Genomic DNA, 22,001 nt, shown 5'->3' on the forward strand with positions numbered 1-22,001 from the left:
TAGTGTATTTGCTGCATGAATTATGTTTTAGTTTGAAACTCACACCTACTTTATTTTGCAATTATCATGTGATGCAATATGTTGTAAAATGTCATATGAATTTAGATTTTACAAAAGAAATTGGTGAAATTTTGAACATTCACTCCAGAATAACAAACAACAAACTAAACAGATCTGATGGAAAATCTATGTGCAACCAAATTGTGTTAGGATGTCATCCGAATGTGCAACCGCTACTTTTTAAACTGTATGCAAACTGTCCCTCTAAAACATGACACAGCACATTACAAACACAATGTTTTAAACAAGAAGTAGTTTCAGCACAAGGTTTGGTATTTTGTTTCAAGTTAACAGAAACCGTAAAGCATGAGAAGGGACCCCAGCTTTGTAATCTACACTGTGCAATATATCATTAATATGCTGCAATGTTACCCTCAGGAATGCCATGTTTGTGGGTGTCCTACCCCAAAAAGTCCATTGAAGAGACCTAAACCTTGTCATTACAATTCCAATGATAATGACAGCTTTGAAAAGCTCAGGGTTATTTCAGTTTTCTCTCCTCACTGTCATAGTAATTACCTTTAAATTTAGTCTTCAAACTCTGTTCATGATGCCAGAGCAGAGAGCGACCCTATATGATTCAGTTTACAGTAGCTACACCCAACACTGCGATATCTGCTTTTTTGTTTGATAAATAACCTACACTGGTCACTCTCAGGCTCCTGCAAAAAGCCGAACAAGATGATGGAGAGAATTCAGTGGTTTTGAGTTTGAATTATGACCTGTGCTAACTTTACATTGTTTCTGTTGGATGAGCTTCTTCGAAGATGTAAGCCAACTGCATTTACGTTGATCTTAGCGGTTTTCCCATAACTACAGCAAAAAACAACTGTGGGGATGGCAGCGAGTAACACATAGTTCTTTTCAGGACAACATGGACAATACTGTTGACAGGAGCCAAATGTATCTCATGTCATCATGTGGGAGGAGATCATGTGCAAACAGATCCTGTTTGATAGAGCCCAGCATGAGAACCCTGTAATTACAAGACAAGTGACAAATACAGCCATTCTGTGTCAGTCCAGAGGTGGTTGAGCAGCACAGACATCTGTATCTTATAATCTGCCACAGTGATTGGTCAACTGATTAAACACAAAACTGCTACCAAGAGTTAAACAAAGGCAATAGACACAAGTTGATAAAAAAAAAGTGTCATTGCGTTAAGCTGTTCATTTTTCAGTAATTTAGACAAACTTGAACAACAGTCCAACATTGATAAATTATTTGTGATAAACTCAGGTCTACCTTTCAACCGTTTGATGATAGAAGACATTTTTACATGTCAGTAGGAAAAACACAGGTGTGAATAATAAAATTAACACTGTCTGAATTCCATTTAGCTACTCAGGATCCCAATATTGTGAAAGTGATGTAATGTATGCACATTTATTTTTGTGTTACAATTGCTTTGACAAAGACTCAGTGTGGCTGAAACACTGGTGATACAATAATATTTTTTCATCTTCTCCTAAAAATCCTCCTTTCATCATTATTATCCCGTATCCTGTACCTCAGACTTTTCTGCATGTTTGCTTAGAAATGACTAACATTAACTAAATGACTAGTACTAGTGGCTGGTTTCTTTGTGCCTGAGGTATAATGGAACTGCCACACAGCAGGGACCAACAGGGACACAACAACAAATGTTCTCCCCTGAGGGCTAATCCCACCATGTATCTATATATCTGCCATGTGATAGTTGTCTGTACAGTGGCTACCATCAGTAATGTAATTCTAAATGTGTCAGTTGTTTAAATATTTTTAGAGCAAAAATGCCTCAGCATAATTTTCATACAGTATCTTGTGATCTAGCTTGAATGAAGTCGTGTGCGTTAAATATATAATAGGTTGGTTGCCAAAGGTCCTGTTGCAGAGAAATGTGACCTATTCCTCGGCTACGTCGTCTCCATGGCAACAGCACTACACAAACATTCACAGCAGGCTACGGGAGCTTGCTGTCTTTAGCCAACTGCAAAAAATTACCCTGTAACTTTACCATCTTATGGCAGAATAGGTTTGTTTTCTGTTTCGATTTGTTTTTTTGTTTGTTTTTTTGGCAGGTAAAGGACAGCAGCGATGCCGAAGAAGAAAGTTGCCAAAGTAAAGAGGGCTAAAGCCGGGTGAGTGCGTTCATTTGTACCCTTTCTTTGACGTCCAAACTTAAATTAAAGTAACGTTATACTTTGTGTTTTGTTCCAGGAAAGGAAAAAAAGACGGAAAACAGGAGTCAAAAGTGGACAAAGAGTCAGACGTAGAGAAGGCCAAGGCCAACGCCGCCCTATGGGAGCTGAGGTTACAGGTCACCGACCAGTCGCTCGCGCAGTACCGGGAGGCTTGCCGGAAGTTGGCGCGCGTCAACGAGGAGCTCACCAACCAACTGTACCGCGTGGAGAAGGACACCATCGATATAACCGGTTTTCTGAAGAGACAGGATGCAGCCAAAGAGGAGAAGGTCGGGAAGTTAGCATTGCACAGGTGTACATGAACGCGAAGTGATGGGCTCAGTCGTGTTTTATTTGTTTATTTTTTTTTTTTTTTAACAAACTGCCACGTGTTTTTAACAGATCAATATGCTGCAGAAAAGCCTCAAAAGTCAAGAGGCACTTGCACGTGAGGAGCAAAACAAACTGGTGAGTTCATTTAAAACACAGCCACAAGAAAAGAAATGCAACTCCAGCTTTCATTTGGCCCACAAAACATGCACAAGCTAGCGTGTTCATAGTAGAATACGGCATTGCCAGTGATTTACGGTGCGCAACTTAAACCTGTAGCATCTCAAAAATGTGCTGCGCTGTGTTTTAACAGCTGTCTTGTGTGTAATTATGTTGACATTTTATTATGTAAGAAAACAACAACCAAACAAAGCGACCATAAAACAAAAAAACAAACCCTCACATTCCGAGTTACATGGTCTAACGTTATTTTAATCCATGTCAGTGGCCACAGGAAAAAAAAAGAGCATAAAAGTGCTTGGTCGGGAAAAGGCAGTCGCACTGCTGGTCTTGATGTGTTAACCATGCCTCACATGTCACACAGATCCTTATTCTGAAATACCAGTTTATGTTACATAACATACACCAAAGGCTCTTATTTCGACTCCTTTTATCCTCACTGACCTCTGCTGCTCGTAGTAAAGATCAAGCTATCAAACTGACATGACAAAATTCAAGAGGCTTTACTAGACAAAACGTTTAGTTCTTTTGCTAGCAGCTGTTTTCAATCTTCCAGCTCTTACTTCATGCTGGTAAAATGGAGTCCAATAAGCTTCTGATGAAGAAAAAAGAGGCATGGTCTGGACCAACTTGAAACATCCCTATTTTAGACATGTATGGAACTGTCACATATGTCCACTTAGGGAAAAAAACACTGTCCTGTGGTCAACTCTAAAGATGTGAATTCAAGACATGTTGTTCACAGCCCCTTTCTCATTGCGAGGTGATAAAATGGTTCATCTTGAAAATTGACTTAGCTAATGGAAACTACTCCATGAAAGGCACTCAGGGAACGCAAATACCCTGACTTCTGTCTAAGGAGAGACATGATGAAACTCCTTGAGTGTTCAGTCATCTAAATAATTATTCTGTAAAGACTTTTACAACTGCAGTTATTGCATCCTCAATGCATGCAATGCTAATCACTATTAACATTAAACTGGTGAGATATATATATATATATTTTGGCACTTTCACAGAGTGAAAGCTGTAAATGATGCAAACCAGCTTGTGTAAGTACTGCAGACTGGTGCATCGATGGCACAGAGTTATCTGAAGAATAACGATTAGGCTTAAAGTTGTAATCAGATGGTTGATAACCTCTCATTTAGTCGTCATGTACATGTTTGTGGGTGCGCGTTTTGCTAGTCTCTCATGACTTTGGTCACTTTGTCACATTTTTGCTCAGACTGGCTTCTCCACAGTAGCATCTTGAGGTATTCAGACTGTCTGATCTGTGCTTAAGTTGGTTTGCAAAAGAGTATGGCCAGTATGTACGTTGGGACAAAAATCTCCTTCCCTGTAACTCATACAAGCTGCACTTATGTGAACTTTGCATCAGCTCTAGTATATACATGAGTGGATCCTTTTTTTTTTTTTTTTTTTTTTTTTTTTTTTTTACAATTTTAGTCTGCATTTGATATGTAGAATGTTTTCCATTTTGTACATCTAATTATAAGATTGGTCTCAACAGGTTGAAGATTACACACAACAAATCAACGAGATGAAGGAGCTATTCAGAAAGAAGTCCAGCGACTTTAACATGATCCAGGATGGAATGAAGAAAATTAAGGAGTTTCAGAAGAGGAAAGCACAGATGGAGCAGGAGCTCAATGATGTGAGGAAAAGCATGACACGGATGAAATGTTGCCTATCATATTTGTATGGTTATTCTTTTTGTCAGGGTGTTAAAATGCAACCAGTAACCATGGCCTTTTTATTTTACAGATTAGAGAAAGCATGGCTATTGCTGACAAGGAGCACAGGGAAAATCTAAACAAAATGGAGCGCAAATTCTTCAATGAAAAGGTACGGTCAAGCAGAAAAGAGTTAGCTAAAATGATCCCACTCACATCCATATGGAAAATAATGAGATATGATATGGTGAAATTATTGTGAAATAGCTCTGTCCGGGTGGAACAGTGAGTGAGTTTTATAAATTTCCCCTCAGGCTCACCTGGAGAGCGAAGCTGAGCAAACAATAGCCCTGGTGGTGGAAAGGGCCCACAATGAAGCCATTGTGTAAGTGTGTTTCCACTGTCCCCTTACAATCTAATTTTATTCTTTAAGCTGCGCTTTGATGTGCTCAGAGTGCAAAGAAAAAATAAGTTACTCACATAAGTGTTTATGTATATAAATATATATAACTGGAACTAATGTTATTTTCTTGACCACACTGGTTCATCATGTTCACGATAGTGTACATCAGCTTAGCCAATGATCACATCCTCAGCCGCCCCAGAATGTCCTGAGGGGAGGAGAGTGTGAAACGTGTGTGGAAGACCATAGTTTATTACTTTTGAGGCCATGGGATGTATATTTCACCTCTGAGATGCTGTTTAGTTATTTTTTTACAGCTCATAAAAACATCAACATTGATACTGGTGTGGTCCTGTCACTTTGGTCTTAGTGTCAGTAATTGATTTAATTTTGAACATGCCTAGGTTGTCTTTAAAGCTTGAGTACAGTGACCCTGTTCATTTTATCTTATGTGTAAGAATACGAGAAACTGAGAGCGAAAATGTGCAGTATGCTTCACATGGTCAGAGCTCAATCTTCTCCCATTTAAAGCCTTTGCTACATTGACTAATAAACAGTCTTAAAATATTTCATAAAACATTTGTTCCATTCTACTTGGGACACTCTGTGCAGGTTAAAATAAATCCAAACTGTGTACAAATGCTGCCAGGCACAAAATTGAGATTCATGGTGGTGTGTTCATAATTAGATACAAATTTCTCAGTGGCTCATTTGTTTATACTGTAAACTATTTAGGCAGTTGGACGATGCCTCTCGCTCTGTGTTCAAGGAAAACGTCCGTCTCAATGAAGCACTGAAATATCACATAAAGGAGACAGAGGACCTGCAGAAACTGACAAACTCACTGTCAAGGCAAAATGCCTCTCTGGAACTGGACAAGGTATGTTTGAACCATAGGATGGAAAACAGCAGTGTTACTATTAGGCACCAGCAGTCGTTGGACAGAGACCATTCATCTCCATAAAGTCATTTTCAATCATTTCAGTTATGAAACACTTGTCAGATCTGTCCAGAATATATTTCAGGTGGTTTTTCCCTTGTGTTGTTTACTTGTGCTGACCTTGTGTATTTTGCTTGTGGTCCTACTCCTATCCCCCCACCCCCCCATCTCCTGACTACTACCCAGCCTCTCAGTGGTCAGTGGTTGTGGTGAGTTTCCACTGGTGTATGGGTTCAAATTCAGAGGCTTCTCCTTCGCAGGTTTCTGGCACTGATTCTTTAAGATAAATAAATATTGGGCACATTAATCTGACCTCTGATGATGACAGTCAATCAAGCAAGCAGATCGGCCTTGTTGAAGCTTTGGCCACTCACTCAGCAGCACAGACTAGCACACAAATCATTATCTGTTCTCGGTCTATATTGGCATGAAAATGAAAGGTCTTTCCAAAGTTAGCTAAGTTTACTGCTGTGCTCTTCTCTCTACTCACCCAGAACACCTTTGAGTTGATGGTAAAGAAGAATGCAGCGCAGATGGAGGCTCAAAAAGATGAGCTGTCTAAACTGAGGGCCAAGGTAGCTTCCCTGGAGCAGGCCCTAGAGCTTAAGGCTGAGGAATCTGAGCGAGTGGAAAAGAAGGAGAAGGAGAAGATCCTGGTCAGATCCCAGGCCAGCCAGGTAGAGCTGGAGAAGCTTCAGAAGGTGCTCGCCATGCGAGAGAGAGAATTGGGGCACATCAAGCAGCTTGCGAGCACCATTGTGCAACAGCGTACAGAGCTGGAGCAGTTCTTCCACGAGTCACTGGCTCAGGTGAAGCAGGAGATCGTGGCCAGCAGGCTGCAATACAAAAAGGAGGCTCTACAGGCTTATCGCTGGAGGCTGAGAGAAGCCACAGCAGGAAAGCTAAAGTTCCCACCCATCCGCACCTTCCATAAAAGCCCACACAGTACCAACTCTGTCTATTCAGACATGGAGGCAGCTGCGACGTGGTAGGTCCACTTCCCATCATTTCCGTGACTTGTGCTACTGTGTATGTCTTTGTGATATTTTTAATTCCTCATGTTTATTAGTGCCAAGTCACCTGCAGCTAATTCAGTGGTCATCAGACTGTAACGCTCTTCATGGTTCATCTTCATACAGCTTATATATAATAATGAATTTGTACAATAGCAGAGGTTAATATTAATATTTGATTTCATCCTCCTGTTTTTTTAGGACACATCAACCAGGCAGCAAAGTTGAAATCTCAGATCTCACGTGGGAGCAGAAGGAACAAGTGCTCAGGCTTCTCTTCGCTAAAATGAACAGACAGAGGGAAAGGTAATAAAACTTGTCAGTAATTGTTTAGATTTGACTTAAAAGGACTTGACAGTTGCTTGTTCATCACTCATCGACTTCATCCTAGGTAATACATTAAAATTCATTTATAATTCCCTAAAATGAAGTGAAACGTCTGCTTCAATTAACTCTGAAGAACAAAGTGCAGTGACACTAAGCAGTAGTTCGGGCTGAACTTCTGGTGACTCCTCCCTCTTTTTAATGTTTTAAACAGCCATTTTCTCAGCAGAAGAGGATACCATAAAACATCAGTTAGGCTTCAACCAATTTTCTTTTCCATCCAGCTGCTTAAAAAGAATGAAGAAAGAGTCTGGGCACAATAGTAAAAATAGGCCCAGCCGCAGAGTCGTGTGCTTGGAAACAAACATCTGGTCACGTCGATTTGCTTTCAGCCTATTGGTCCCTCTTCACGTGCACCAGCAGTTTATTTTGTTCTTTGAACGCTTGTGGTCAGAGAGCAGCTGGTAACATGATTTTCAGAGAGGAGTGTGCAGGGGATCTGGATGTATGGGGGTATAACAGGCAAGAGGAGATGTATATTCATGTTAACAGTGGTCTGGCACCTAGTCCAGAAGAATAACACAGAACATTTGGTGACTCGAGAGAGTCAGTTAGCAGCATCCATCCGTCGTGTTGACCCTGAGTATCCCCTTTCCAAGATAGGCTGCAGGCCTGAGAGAACAGACACCATTGTGTAAAAACATGACTTTTCACTATGAGGTTCTGTATTTAACTGCAACTCTGCAATTTCCTGATAGGAAAGTTAGCCAACATCTGGCTTTGTCTGCCTCCTCTGAGAAGAAGAGCCTTATTGACAGTGATGCTGCTGGGTAAGACACTAAAGGAATGTACGAGAATAAAAGTTGTACCTCATCCTTGCAATTACGAAGCCTGTACAGATTTATTGGTCCCCACATTCCATGTTTAGCTGAAAAAGCATTGGCTGTGAGAACATGAGTGCCTACATGTGATTTATCAAGATGGCTGCATTTTAACGTTGCATAATGATGACTGTCTTCCAGAATTAGAGACGAGCTCTCCCTGGCGACCTTCATCACCCAGGCGCCTGAGTCCGTTCTTCCCTCGATCCCAAACAGCCTGCCGGATATACACACCACATGACCTCTGTGTGGCCTCTACATGGCACATCACACTCTGGCTTGTTTGCCTCTGCTCCGTGCACTTCCCACAGAGTGTCAATCATGTGTATGGCAGAATACAAGATGTTTGTTTGTGCTCATTATAAATATCTTACCATGCATGTATATATGGCTTTTGAGTTCTCTCTTTCATACATCAAGCTTGTTTGAATTCTATTGCAACCCCATAAAGGATCAGTCCAAAACCTCATTCTTCACCACATAGTGCTGATACCAAGATTTGCCCCAGATAATACACAAGATCTCAAAACAGTGGGTTAGTGGAATACAATGCAGTGTCTCCATGACAACCTTGACAACACTGTATTTGAGGAAATAACATGGATCCATACAAACACTGCCTAATCTGTACAGATCTTTTGCATTGTTGAAATCTTGGCCACAGTGGTTTACATATACAGAATATCTATATACACGCATCTAATATAAAGTCTTTAGAAAGGGGAGTATTTTATATTTAGGAACTATTCACACTGAACATAATGAGTCTGTTTTATGAGTGGAAGGGTTATTTAGGTGTTGTGCTTTATCAGACTGAACAGCAGCAGTTGGATGGAGTATTTAGCGTCCCATTGTTGGCATGGTAACTGCAGGACTTTTCAAGGTGGCATCTTCAGCTTTCCATTGTGAGGTTACAGTTTTGATCTGTGTGTAGAACTGGATGCCCTAGAAAGGAAAAAATAAATAAATAAAAATATGTACATCAAAACTTAAGACTATTATGTTGTTGTTGTTTATTAGATACTTACTTGTTTTCCATAGAAGTTCATGTCCCCTCGGAAGGATCCCCTTGAACCAGTAAAGGAGAACATTGGCAGTGGAACAGGGATGGGAACATTGACTCCAACCTGCGGAAAACAAGCATTGTCCCTTTCATTTCCGTAAGTGTAAGCTTGGTAAAGCAATTCATCGAGAACTCAAATTGCTAGCATGAGAAAGAAGTGGCAGATGAGAGATGTGGTACATCTGTGCTGTTTAAAAAACAAGCTTACATGATCACACTAAACACGGCTAAACCTGTGGCTTATATTTGCAGTTCTGAAAGCGTATCATGCTCTTATGAAAGGGAAGAAAAACTAAATAAAACATTTTGTTATGGAGGCATGGTATGTTTGGTTTAGAGTGTTTGAAACAGCGGGAATAAGTTTGGACACACTAAGGCCCTTTGGCGAAGGTGCAGGAGGAAAAAAAAAAAAGGAAAAGTAGATGTTTGTTGCATCGAGGTTTGGAGAGGAGTACAGCACATGGCCTGCACAGCATTCCCCGACATGTGAACAGCAAACACAGGGCATAACTAGGCTCCACAGGCAAACAAACAGGGAAAAAAGCTGGCCATATTTATGCTTAAACGTCGAACAGGATCCTAGGAATCCCTTTTGAGTTTAATTTAAGATTTCCCCTCCTCGAATACTACCCGGAAAAATGTTTCTATGTCCCCCTGTTTTCATTTAACAGATACATATTTGCTGTAGCTATTTGTAGTCTCGACTGGTGGGGAAGTGGAGGGAAGGGGGTTGCCGAATGTGTGTATTTCAGGTCAGGGGCAAACAAGGCTATACTTGACATGGAAAATAATTGGGTTTTTGAGTGTGTTAAGGTTTTCAAAGAGAAATGTAATGTGCTCCCTCCTGGAGATGCTGTACAGACATGACAGAGGGATGTGAATGTCTCCTTTCTCCCAAAACAGAGGAACACATTTGGAGGCTGCAGCCACTCACCTGGCCCACGTCCACCTCGTGAGTGTATTTGCGTGCAGTGGCGCCATTTGTGGTGAAGATAGCTGTACCGTTGCCATAGGGGTTCCTGTTGACCAAACTGATGGCATCATCCAAAGTGTCTGCCTCAAGAACAACCAACACAGGCCCGAAGATTTCTTCAGTGTAGCACTTCATCTCAGGCTGCAAGGGCATAACGGTGAGCACATTTACTGGCAGTTTACTTTCTTTATAATGATACTCAGATGCATATACATTCATTGCAAGCACATAAAGATGTTAAACCAACATACTGTGACACTGCTGACGATGGTGGGACCCACAAAGTTGCCATTCTCGTAACCCTTAACTTTGACGTTTCGGCCATCCAAGAGCAGCTTCGCTCCCTCCTCCACGCCACTCTGGATCAGACTGCAGACTCTCTCCTTGGCCTGGGGAGAGATCAGAGGCCCGACATCCGCACCAGGCTGGTCTCCTAGAGGGGCCCCAGAAACAACCAGCTATAAGGTTACATGCTACGCTATTCGCATGATGTGAACATGTTAAGGGCACAGACACTCAAAATGCTTCTTTTGACATAAGCATGCAAAAGCCAGGACGAGGGGCACCCTGAGGCACTCCCTCAAAAATGGATACTTAGGGGTTTCCTGTGTATGACACAAATTAGAGTCCATATGACTGAAAACAGGGAGAATCATTCTCTATTTTACTTCTCAAAGGATTTGATGCTCTGAACCGCTATTTACGTCTGGACCGCAGATCTGGCCACAAATTTGCAGCATGGCTGACTCAACAAGCCCTCTCTCCCAGCTGACTTCAATGTAAAGTTACAACAGGGCAAAAGGCGAGAGGTGTGGTTAGGGCGGCGTGGGTGGCCCCGAGATGACTAAACCCAAGGCCCTCAGTGGAGGGGACAGGAGCTCAGGAGAGACAGGAGATGGATGGGCTGACGGGGCGCGGTACCTGCATTCACGCGCAGAGCCTTGGCTCGCTCCACCAGCTCCGGCAGCCAGCTCCGTGCCTCGCCTACTAGGATGGCTGTAGACAGAGCCATGCAGCGTTGTCCCGCTGCCCCGAACGCTGCACCCACAAGTTGGTTCAGAGTGTTCTCCTTGTTGGCATCAGGCATCACCACACCATGGTTCTTGGCTCCCTACAGTACATGAGAAGTGGTTAGCCTTCCTGCAGTTGGAGCTCCACATTACAGCAACTGGTTAGTCACAAGTGAGAACATAATATCAGGGAATTATAAACAATCTACAAATTTTACCACAGTTTTCCAAATCTTACTCCATGTGACAGGAAGGACTGATGGACACAGATCGAAATAAATGGATGTAACACTTGTAATTCACAGATTAGCTCTCAAACACTGATGCACAGCTGCAATTTCTGTTTTGCACCTTCTCCTTTCTATGATGACATGGTCAAAAATACAACCATCTGTTGGTCAATGCTGCCACCTGCTGGACATTCACAGTAAGTCTGACACATTAAACTGGGGTTGCATTATCATTTGATACTCACCATGTTTGACTGGACCCTCTTGCCGTTTTTAGAGCCCCTCTCGTAAATATACTCCCCAGCTTGATTTGAGCCAACAAAGCTGATTGCCTTGATGGCTGGATGGTCACAGATAAAGTTGACAGCTGTGGCAGAAAGAAATGTATTAACTTCAACATCCTAAATTGATTAAATGTTTAGCAAAAGTAGGAACAGATAATTTTTTGTCAGTCAACTAATTGACTCATTGTCAATCAAAGAAAGAAAAAGTTTTTGCACAAAGAAATAATCTTAAAAATAAATCAAATTGGAGGTTTTGTTGTGTGGTGGTAGCTTAACAGGTACAAACAGAAAACAGATTGTAAAATCAGTGTGTCCATGTCTCCATGGTGTGTCCAGGTCTGTGGGTGAAGGTAGTAGAGACCAGCTCTTACCGGCGTGTTGGCCGTGGATGACGTTGAGCGTCCCATCTGGAGCACCAGCATCCTGCAGCATCTTGGCCAGCAGCATGGCGCAGGTCGGCACTCGCTCTGAAGGCTTCAGCAGGTAGGTGTTGCCGCACACCATGCCCATGGGGAACATCCACAGAGGGATCATGGCAGGGAAGTTGAAGGGGGCGATGCCAGCGCACACCCCGAGGGGCAGGCGGTAGGTGTAGGTGTCCATGTCCTTGGTGATGGAGGGCAGGGTTTCACCCAGCATCAGAGAGGTGATGCTGCAGGCGTGCTCCACAACCTCTGCAATGAAAGGAAAGAAACTGAGAAATAGTAAGTATTTGAAACTGTACTCACATATAATTAACATCGTCCTGTTTAAAGAAGAAAAACAGATTTGATTTTCCGAATAAAAGCTAAACTAAATGACTAAATAGGATTTATCCACAATGCAGTAATTGTGCTGTAGTGATAATCACTGGCAGTCATTCAAAGGGCTCGTGAAGTAAACCGCCCTTTGTTCTGTTTTAGCAAGATACAGAGCTAGTATAACTCGTTAACCATTCTTTCAGCCACGAAGTAAAAGCTTACATAAGATTGCAAACGTTAACCTATGAGTTGCCCTTTGTAAAGGTATATTTGTGCAACTTAAACTTACGCAATCCTCTGAACACATCCCCCTCTGCATCTGCAAGGGTCTTGCCTTGTTCCAACGTGATGGCCTTAGCAAGTTCTTTCTGAAACACAAGACAACCACTGTTCTTTGTATTCAACTTCAGGTTTAATATAAATTTAAGAAAAGTTTTATAAACTGTGGGTTCTGATATAATGTGGAAAAGGTGTAAAGCATAACTTAATAAAATCAAGCAGAATAACACTAAACATGAAACTAGTTTTTGTTTGCACCTTACACTTTCTGACCCCTTGACTTACAATATTGTCCTTGATAAGCTGCTGATAGCGGAGAAAGACCTGCTGCCGAGCCAAGATGGAGGTCTCGGACCATGAGTGAAAGGCTTTGGAGCACGAGTCCACAGCAGCCAACATCTCCTCCTGGGTGGCTTTGGGTACACGGGCGATCACCTCGTTGGTAGCCTGCAGAGGATGGGAAAAAGGGGCCATCCGGATGAATCAATTTACAGCTTTAATAATCTAAAGATGAATTAGTTTTAATGATCAGGGGGGTGTTTTGGTCCAGCAACAGTTAGGTAACAGGTGAATCCTAGGACCTGAACAGGCAACAGAGCAAAACACAAATTTTTACTTATTTTATTTTAGCAATTTTACTAAAAGCTGTTGTCAGATGTTCAACCACAGAAACTGGTTTGTACTAACAGGCCCTGTCATTCAATGTTATGTAACAGGTCAGGCCACTCTGTAGACTTTGCTGCCATGCGTCACGTCAGAGCATCATGCATGTTATGTGACTAAGTGCAGCATATGGATGTCCCTAAAAAGAATGAGTAGTGTTTATTGATCCCATCCAGTTACATTTACACTTACTGGATTGTGAATATCCAGCCATTCTGAAGTCTTGGATTCAACAAACTTCCCATCGATGAACAGCTTGGTGGTGGGCTGTGAGGGGAGACGATACATCACATCTGTATTCACTCAGCAGGTGAATTAGATACATGCGACACTTGATATAAACTGTAACAGCAGGCTGACAATGAATTGTGCACTGTTTCAACTCACCACTGAGGAGGAGTAGCACATACGGCCAACTTTAAGTGGGACCTGAGAAAAAAAAACACAGCAAGACTGCAGACTTAAATCATCAAATGAAATAAATATTATCCCTTTATCCAAAAGCTATAATTATAGGTTTGGAATAGACATTTTGTAAAACACTCAAGTGCACACTGCAAGTCTTGTCCAGTTGCAGCCTGAAGGCCTACAAGATTAATGAGCAACTACAAAGTATGAAGTTATGAAAAAGCCTGAAGGGGCCAAAGTCAACCTGACTGGACAAGATAGAAATAATGAAGGCAAATAGAATATGCATCAAAGGTCTAGTGAAAAGCCAAAACAGCTTAAGTTACTCCCATCTGTGTAAAATAAAAGTCTGGACTGTAAAGCAGTGCAGACCTAAATCCTGCAGCACATGACACCTGGCACTTTGTAAACAATGTGAACTGTCAACCCTGCGAGTTCTTAAGGCTGGAAACCCTTCAGATCTTACCTTTGTCCTTAGCACTGATCTTAATGCAGCTGACGCCATGGTGCAAATATTTTTATGTGCCAGGTCGACTTGATTTGACCAGCTCCGCAGGTAGGACGGTGGCCAGCGGGAGACAACATTCCCATTTCTCCCTCACAGACATGTATCATATGAGGGCGGGCTCTGAGGATAAACCGAGGCCTGCTATTGGCTCCATATTCGCACGCCCATGATTAGTGCACCCTGATTGGACCACTGCGGGTGCCTCCTATCCAATCCCTAGTCGGAATTTTGTATAATCCCGCCTTAGCTGTTGAAGGTCGACTAACCATTGGATAGAAAGCGTTTGGCTGTCTTCCTGGAGGTTATGTAATCAGGATCTGGACTGTGACCAAAAGCTGTGCTGCAAATTACACCAGCAAGTCATTCAGGCTGAGGAGTGTTGTCTTTTAGCTTAGCTATGTTTACATGACATTATTTGCTCAAGAAGTTGGACTTTGCTGTAAAATGTGCAGGATATAATCGACGAGCAAGCAGCACCGCTTATCCTAAAAATAAAAGCGATAACGTTACCACAACAATGCACTTGTCCTTAGTTTGTTTCGCCAAGGTACTGTAATAACACTGTTAGCTGTTTGCTAAGTGAGTGAATGTGTGTCTGTGTGTGCTGCAGGTCGCTAATGTGAACCATATGAAACCCCAAATGTTGCTAAGTCATGGACCAAAGAGTAGGTAGGAGGGAGTTAAGGAGGACATCCTATTGGAGGATTGGAGGATGGTGAGAATGTGGACAACTTTGCAGAAAAACTGCTTGCAATAGTCTGTGTGAAAACTAGAGTCAGAGAGCCATGGCAACCCAAACCAAGGTGAACCAGTAGACAGACGAAAAGTTAACTATTTCAAGGGGAAGCGTGCTGTGTTTTCAAATGGATTTAATGTTCCCCTTTTTCTTTCTGTGTAGCCTGTTCTTCATGGGTACTTCAGAAGCTCCTGCTCCTGGAGGGTCCGCATTGGTAAGTCATGCCACAGCATTTGTCTACTTAGCTTTTATTTATTTAAATCATTTTTGATGTCAACAAAATTTTACTTTTTGTGCCCCAGCTTTTGCTCTTAAAGGTATTGAATATGACCAGGTTCCAGTCAATCTAATCAAAGATGGAGGTCAGCAGGTACAACATACAGATTCACACTGTGGTCTACTTTATATTATATATTGCATGAGACAGATGTAATAAATGTTGTTTTGTGCATGATGAAATAACATGAAGCCATGTTATCAGCTACTGGTGTCTGAAAATACAAGTTTAAGATAAGATTGTAGTCTTACAAAGGCTTTCCGTGTGTTCAAGCTGACGAAAGAGTACAAAACATTAAATCCCATGCAACAAGTGCCTGCAGTGGAGATTGATGGCATCACTCTTTCTCAGTCAGTGAGTCCCTGAACTCTTCACCCATGTTACCATAGCACTACTGTTTTTTATGCAAAGCAACGGTAACACTCCAATGAGTGTTTCTGCTCACGCAGCTGGCAGTGATCCAGTACATTGACGAGACCAGGCCGGCACCTCGGCTTCTTCCAGCAGACCCGAAGAAACGTGCCCAGGTTCGAATGATAAGTGACCTCATTGCCTCTGGGATACAGCCTCTGCAGGTGAGTGAATCACAGTTCAAATGCTATCTCTACTCTGGTTCACAAAAAAAAAAAAAACCCTCAAGGCTTGCAGGTTGAGGTGTGAGATAATGCATTCATCTAATGTCACAACATAGATAAACTTCACTGTATTCATTTAATCCTGGATGTTGCAGAATTTGTACGTGATCCAGAAAATAGGAGCAGAGAAGGTGCAGTGGGCTCAGCACTTCATTGATCGTGGTTTCCAAGGTTGGTGGAAGCTAGTTTTCATAATAATACATCTCAAATTACTCCACAGGTTCATCTCCGACATTATTTATAATATTACTCACATTCAGATTTTGTTATTTTGTCCAGCTCTTGAACCCCTTTTGAAGCAAACTGCGGGAAAATACTGTGTAGGTGACGAGGTAAGAGCCTGGTCGTCATATTTAAGTGTAACTATGTGGCATGAAGCAAACGTTTTTCATTTGAGTCAATTCAAATCTTTCAGATATCCATGGCTGACGTCTGTTTGGTTCCACAAGTCTACAATGCAGAGAGGTAAAATCACCCTGAACAAGAAAAATCAAGATGAATTTAATGACATTTTGTACCTGATAGATATACATGATCCTGTACATCCAAACACTGCTGAATTTCATAAAACCCTACACAGAGAAGAATGACCCAACTTTGTCTTTAATCTTCACAGGTTCAAAGTGGATGTTGGGCAGTATCCAACTATCAAAAGGTTAAATCAAACCTTACTTGAGATTGAGGCTTTCAAAGTGAGCCACCCGTCTTGCCAACCAGACACACCTGCAGATCTGCGTGCATAAAACAGCTCGGCAGCTACACAAACATACATATTTTTACATTCTTAAATAAAAGGCTTTGGAAAATAATACTATTTCAGTGTCATTACTTTAAATAGATTTAAGGAATAAGAAGACTGTGGGTTTAAAATATTTATTAGCATTTTGAAATAAATTTGAATTTTATCCATTCTGCCCAGTCCAGCACATTACTGTCGAATATGTACTCATATGTGGGGAAGAGGTGAAGGACATTAAGTAATGTGTAAAACATGCAGATCCAAGATTTGTTATTCAAAGCACAGCATACTAGCTGCATGGTGGAAGTATGGATGGTTATTGTGGAGACGGAAATGAAAGAATAAAAAGGATGCTACAGTAAAGTCTAAGCCTTCAAATACATCATTAGAATTACATGTAAAGAAAAACAGACAAGTAGAAAAATAAATGTTAGGCAAATACACTTGGAGATCATCCTCCACTGTTTAAAGATTAGAAAAACAACTGTCCTGCTTGGGTTTATTTCCCTGATGAATCCATCACTTGTCACCAGGAACCTCCACTGTGCACTTGACTGTGTCGTTGTAGAAGGTACCAGAGCAGTCTGACCCACCAAACACCAGCAGTGTGCAGTGGACTTTGACATTTTCACCCTGTTCATGCTTCTCGGTGTCTGTTAGGATGGAGCAGCCCAAACTTATCATACTGTGTCCGGCACGAGGCTTGGAGCAAAGCATGGGAGATGCCACTGAACTCCACATGTTGGTATCTGGGGACAAATCAAGGAAGGAGGACTCAAGTGTATAAAACAATATATATGACATACTGAAATTTCAGTCTGTTGTAGTGCCAAACACTAACTTTACTGAACAGTTACAGACTAAAATGGATCACACTGATAAGAGTACTTTATTTACATGGATTGAAATGAGTGAAAGGATCAGTGCTCACCAGTGTTGAAGATGTGTACATCTTGTAGGGCCCCGATTGCACTACAGCCCCCACTGACTAAAATCCTGTTGTCTGAAACTGGAAGCGCCGCATGAAACCTGTCCATGTACATGCAAGATGATTTTCTATGTACTATTATTCTTCTGTAGCCAGACTTTGCATATTATGCATCATCATATATCATTTATATTATTACATGTTCAAACAAAAAGAAAATCTGACAACACAATGCAGGAAGATGGTATGATTTTGTCACTAGAGAGTGAGAGGTGATATTTAGCATTAAAACCCATTAAATTCAAATGCAGTTCGGTCTGGCCAAGACATAAAAATACTAAAACCAGATGGGTTCATCAATGACATCTCTCAAGGTTGATTAGCTCTGTGCTCACCCTCGAGGCAGCGGTGGCATGTTCCCACACTTCACAGCTGTGTACTCCATGAATCCTTTACGCAGTAAAGGAAAAAATAATTTCAGTGTAAACTTGGACACAAAAATTACAGCTTAATGCAGTCAACGAATTGGCACCTTACCCAGATCTAGAACGTGGAGATCATTAAGGTAGGCTGCAGTCTTCCGGCCACCAAATATTATTAGCCTCTGTGAGAGAAGTGTGGCTGAATGCCTGTTCAATTCAAACATCATGATATTATTCTTGGAAAAAGAAAAAAAAAAAAAGGGTACAGTAAATTTGCTGTAGCTGTTTTTGAAAGGACACAGACCCGAACCGAGGCAGAGGTCTGTCCCCCTCCACAATGGGTTGGTACCAGAGTTCAAACTCTGGGTTGAAGATGTACAAAGCATTACTGCAGGATTTATCTGCAGAAGAATGGCCCGGCTGGACTCCCCCAAAGACAAAAAGCTCTTTCTTATAAAATGCTGCAGAGTGATACGCCAAAGCTGGAACATTCCCTTTTGCCTGCAGATGGGGTTAATATACAAAAAACAATCTCTGCTCGAGTATTGGTTTAAGAATTCGAGAACCACAACATGTTAGTAACTTGCAATAAAAACCCACAGTGACAAGCTTCCACTTCCAGGTCAGAGTATTAAGGATGTACAGCTCGCTGTAGCGCTGAGACTCCCTCAGGCCTCCGTAAACAAAGACTGACTTGGAGTCTGGGTCATATGTTGCAGAGTGTCCTCTGGAACACAGCGGGACAGGTTCAGAAGCAGAGGAGTTCATGGGGAACCAGAAGTCACTGTCTGGGAACAGTAGAGAGTAGAAATATAGTCAATGTAAAAAAATATTTAGGGATTTCTAATTTGTCTTGATTTCTCCTTTGGTGATTTACACTTTAAATCAGGTGCCTTCATTTTATCCAAAAAGCTGCAGTAAATAATATATGGCCGAACAAATCATTCAACAAACTCCACTGACCTAGCTCAAGCTTCCACAGGGAGTCCTTGCAGTAGTTCTGATCTGCTGTCTCCCCTCCGATGAGGATGGCAGTGTCGGGGTCACTCAGACACATTGTATGGCTCCATCGCTTCGATGGACATGCTGAAACTAAATCAAGATCTTTGTCAAAACCCATTTTATGTTTTCAGTTCTGACCAAAACAGGTGTGATTTCTTTTTCTTTTATTCTGACCGTCTCTGTTCTCATTCTTTATCTGCACTGTTATTTCTTCTTGGCTGTTCATCCTGGACAGCCTCTTTTTCTTGGGGGTTGAAGCCTGGTCTATGTCCTCAGTGAGACTGTCCATGTCCTCAGAGCTCCATGTCAGGTGACCTCTCTTACTGATAACTGTCCGCCTGGGTGTCTTGTCCTTGACGAGGCACAAACTAAGTTACACTTGTCACCTGAGGACATTAAAATATTTGTAAGCATGATTCTTACCGTCGGCCAGATTGGGCCTTTATGTCCCACAGTGGAATCACTGGTGTCAATTTTATTCACTTGGATCTCAGCAAAGCAAACACTGTCACCCAAGTGTGAGGAGTTGGGGGTAATCTGCAAGGCAGGACAATATTGAAATGCAGCAACAAAAGCACTGATAACTCCAAAAGCAAATTTTATCCCCACTTATCTCACAGTTTCATTTTCAGCACTTTGGTGTAATGTGCTGCAGAGATCAGTTGCATTGTGCTGTTCTGGGAACAGACATTTCCTTTGAACCAGAGGAGTACTGCTGAAGACACTGCTTTTATCCTGCATGAAACGAAACAGTGAAAAAGCACCGTATATAATATACAATATGAGCCAAGATTGTGTCTTCTTAAGCTGGAAACCTCAACTAAAACCAGTATTAATGAGCATCTGGTTATTTATGCAGTAGTTTTGGAACAGTTTTGTTTACTTTTCTTAACTCAAGACCTCATACCTCTCCACACACTGTGAGCACAATCTTGCCATAAACCCCTCTCCTGCCTCTCTCTGCTGCTACTGAGACGATGTCCGTGCTCCAATCACCCTCCCAAGTCAGGCACCTGAGTTCAAAGACGAGTTCACAAACTGAGACCTGAAGGAAAGTTCGTAGTAAAGTAGCTAATGGCTTTCCTCTACATACCTTGCTTGAGATGACAGAGTCCCAATTCTCTGGGCCTGTACCTCTGCACTGACCAAAACCTCGACTGATATCGTTGTATCGCTGCCTTTCCACTCTCCAAGACCAAAGATGACCAGCTGTTTGGGCAGAGGCAGCGGGATGTGGACTTGAAAGCACCTTCGGTTGGATTTGCTGCCAAAAGAAAGACCCGGTCGGTCAGCGTGTTTGAATACCTGGGTTTGGGATGAACCGGCTGCGTAGAGGTTTTCAGAAAGGCATACCTGATAAACTGACGGGGAGCGTCACGCACGGACCACAGGACATAAAAATTCAGCCTCCCCATTTTTGTTTCAGGGTCGTAGGTGAGCACTGAAACAATAAATTTCCGCTACTACGAAAACGCGCCACAAGGTCCTACCTGGAGCTTCAGTAAACGCTTCTGATTGGCTGAACCGAGCACGAGGCTGTTGTGAAAACGCACACCTGTGATGCAGTAAGATTAAATAAGTTTATTAACGGGTATGGTGCTGAGAGAGGGGCGTCAGTTTAGAGAGAGTGTAAATATCACTGAAACGCTCTGCTCTAACAGAGCAAGCAGTATGTAAAATATATTTAGGGATCGAGCAAGAAATTTATTTTAATTTACTTATTATTATTATTATTATTATTATTATTATTATTATTCTCTTTTATTTTTCTTTCTCTGCTTTGTCGGCTAATTTGACCCCCTGAACGTGCTCAAAAAGTCACCAAACTTTGCCCATAATTGTCCCCCGACGAAAATTCTTGTTTTAAACTATGACTTTTTTTTTTTTGGCATATTTTGATATTGGCATATTTACTATAAAATGACGTTTTACTATACTATGACGTTTTTTTATGAAGTTTTGAGGTAAAAAAAAAAAAAAAAAAAAGACTTTTTTTGGCCGATTTTGACGCCTTACTATACTATGACCATTTTTATGACATTTTGAGGCCTTACTAAAGTATGACTTTTTTTGGAATATTTTAACGACATACCGCGGTATGATGTTTTTTATAATACTTTATTATTTTATAATACTTTATAATACTTGTTTAACTGTACATACTGTTATAAAACACTCATCTGTACATCATCTTTATATATATTTATTTATATATGTATATATCTTATGTGAATACTGTATATATTGCACTTTTTTTTCCATATCCTGCACTTACTGCTTTTGCACTTCTGGTTAGATGCTAAACTGCATTTCGTTACCCTGTCCCTGTACATGTGTAATGCCAATAAAGTTGAATCTAATCTAATCTAATCTAATCTTTATGACATTTTGAGGTCCAAAAAAATTTTGACTTTTTTTGGCCCATTTTGACGACTTACTATACTATGACGTTTTTAATGACATTTTGAGGTCCAAAAAAAATTAGATTTTTTTGGCCGATTTTGACGTTTTTATGACATTTTGAGGCGAAAAAAAATGTTGACGTTTTTTGGCAGATTTTGACGCCTTACGATACTATGACATTTTTTATGACATTTTGAGGTCAAAAAAAACATTTTTGACCTCAAAATGTCATAAAAAACGTCATAGTATAGTATGGCGTTTTTTTGGAGCAAAAAAAGTCAAAAAATTTTTCGACCTCAAAATGTCATAAAAAACGTCATAGTATAGTATGGCGTTTTTTTCGGCCAAAAAAACTCAAAACATTTTTCGAACTCAAAATGTCATAAAAAAACATCATAGTATAGTATGGCGTTTTTTTCGGCCAAAAAAAGTCACATTTTTTTTCGACCTCAAAATGTCATAAAAAACGTAATAGTATAGTATGGCGTTTTTTTCGGCCAAAAAAACTCAAAACATTTTTCGAACTCAAAATGTCATAAATAACTTCATAGCATAGTATGCCGTTTTTTTCGGCCAAAAAAAGTCAACATTTTTTTCGACCTCAAAATGTCATAAAAAACGTCATAGTATAGTATGGCGTTTTTTTCGGCCAAAAAAAGTCAACATTTTTTTTCGACCTCAAAATGTCATAAAAAACGTCATAGTATAGTATGGCGTTTTTTTCGGCCAAAA

The 22,001-nt window shown here is 41.1% G+C and overlaps 4 protein-coding genes across 5 annotated transcripts; 2 read left to right on the forward strand and 2 right to left on the reverse strand.

Moving 5' to 3' along the window:
- Positions 1 to 2,136: 2,136 nt before the first annotated feature.
- LOC121197618 (basal body-orientation factor 1-like) lies at positions 2,137 to 8,440 on the forward strand. Its single transcript, XM_041061303.1, has 11 exons — positions 2,137 to 2,180; positions 2,260 to 2,512; positions 2,625 to 2,690; positions 4,246 to 4,389; positions 4,500 to 4,580; positions 4,723 to 4,793; positions 5,547 to 5,691; positions 6,246 to 6,739; positions 6,966 to 7,070; positions 7,847 to 7,918; positions 8,111 to 8,440. Exons 1-11 carry the CDS (start codon positions 2,137 to 2,139, stop codon positions 8,208 to 8,210), a joined length of 1,575 nt encoding a protein of 524 aa, XP_040917237.1. The 3' UTR covers positions 8,211 to 8,440.
- Positions 8,441 to 8,500: 60 nt separating this feature from the next.
- aldh6a1 (aldehyde dehydrogenase 6 family, member A1) lies at positions 8,501 to 14,235 on the reverse strand. The gene is made up of 12 exons (XM_041060478.1): positions 14,086 to 14,235; positions 13,599 to 13,640; positions 13,404 to 13,478; positions 12,834 to 12,995; positions 12,559 to 12,637; positions 11,901 to 12,203; positions 11,491 to 11,612; positions 10,927 to 11,116; positions 10,257 to 10,438; positions 9,967 to 10,146; positions 8,998 to 9,096; positions 8,501 to 8,914 (listed from the first exon to the last, which is right to left on the reverse strand). The coding sequence occupies exons 1-12, from the start codon at positions 14,122 to 14,124 to the stop codon at positions 8,810 to 8,812; spliced, it is 1,578 nt and encodes a 525-aa protein (XP_040916412.1). The 5' UTR covers positions 14,125 to 14,235; the 3' UTR covers positions 8,501 to 8,809.
- A 216-nt stretch (positions 14,236 to 14,451) lies between these two features.
- Positions 14,452 to 16,584, forward strand: gstz1 (glutathione S-transferase zeta 1). Of its 2 annotated transcripts, none has more exons than XM_041060482.1 (9): positions 14,452 to 14,674; positions 15,026 to 15,077; positions 15,166 to 15,233; positions 15,414 to 15,494; positions 15,590 to 15,715; positions 15,871 to 15,946; positions 16,055 to 16,107; positions 16,191 to 16,240; positions 16,392 to 16,584. In XM_041060482.1, the coding sequence occupies exons 1-9, from the start codon at positions 14,645 to 14,647 to the stop codon at positions 16,516 to 16,518; spliced, it is 663 nt and encodes a 220-aa protein (XP_040916416.1). In that variant the 5' UTR covers positions 14,452 to 14,644; the 3' UTR covers positions 16,519 to 16,584. The 2 variants fall into 2 exon arrangements, with proteins under 2 accessions (XP_040916416.1, XP_040916417.1); XM_041060483.1 differs by lacking the exon at positions 14,452 to 14,674 and adding an exon at positions 14,689 to 14,930.
- A 153-nt stretch (positions 16,585 to 16,737) lies between these two features.
- zgc:163014 (uncharacterized protein LOC100038766 homolog) lies at positions 16,738 to 20,349 on the reverse strand. The gene is made up of 13 exons (XM_041061159.1): positions 20,220 to 20,349; positions 19,960 to 20,130; positions 19,774 to 19,879; positions 19,485 to 19,601; positions 19,290 to 19,403; positions 19,041 to 19,218; positions 18,828 to 18,956; positions 18,465 to 18,652; positions 18,169 to 18,365; positions 17,980 to 18,071; positions 17,838 to 17,892; positions 17,446 to 17,543; positions 16,738 to 17,263 (listed from the first exon to the last, which is right to left on the reverse strand). The coding sequence occupies exons 1-13, from the start codon at positions 20,279 to 20,281 to the stop codon at positions 17,034 to 17,036; spliced, it is 1,737 nt and encodes a 578-aa protein (XP_040917093.1). The 5' UTR covers positions 20,282 to 20,349; the 3' UTR covers positions 16,738 to 17,033.
- Positions 20,350 to 22,001: the final 1,652 nt, after the last annotated feature.

Source organism: Toxotes jaculatrix, chromosome 17, assembly GCF_017976425.1.
Source record: "Toxotes jaculatrix isolate fToxJac2 chromosome 17, fToxJac2.pri, whole genome shotgun sequence".
Lineage (NCBI taxonomy): Eukaryota > Metazoa > Chordata > Actinopteri > Toxotidae > Toxotes > Toxotes jaculatrix.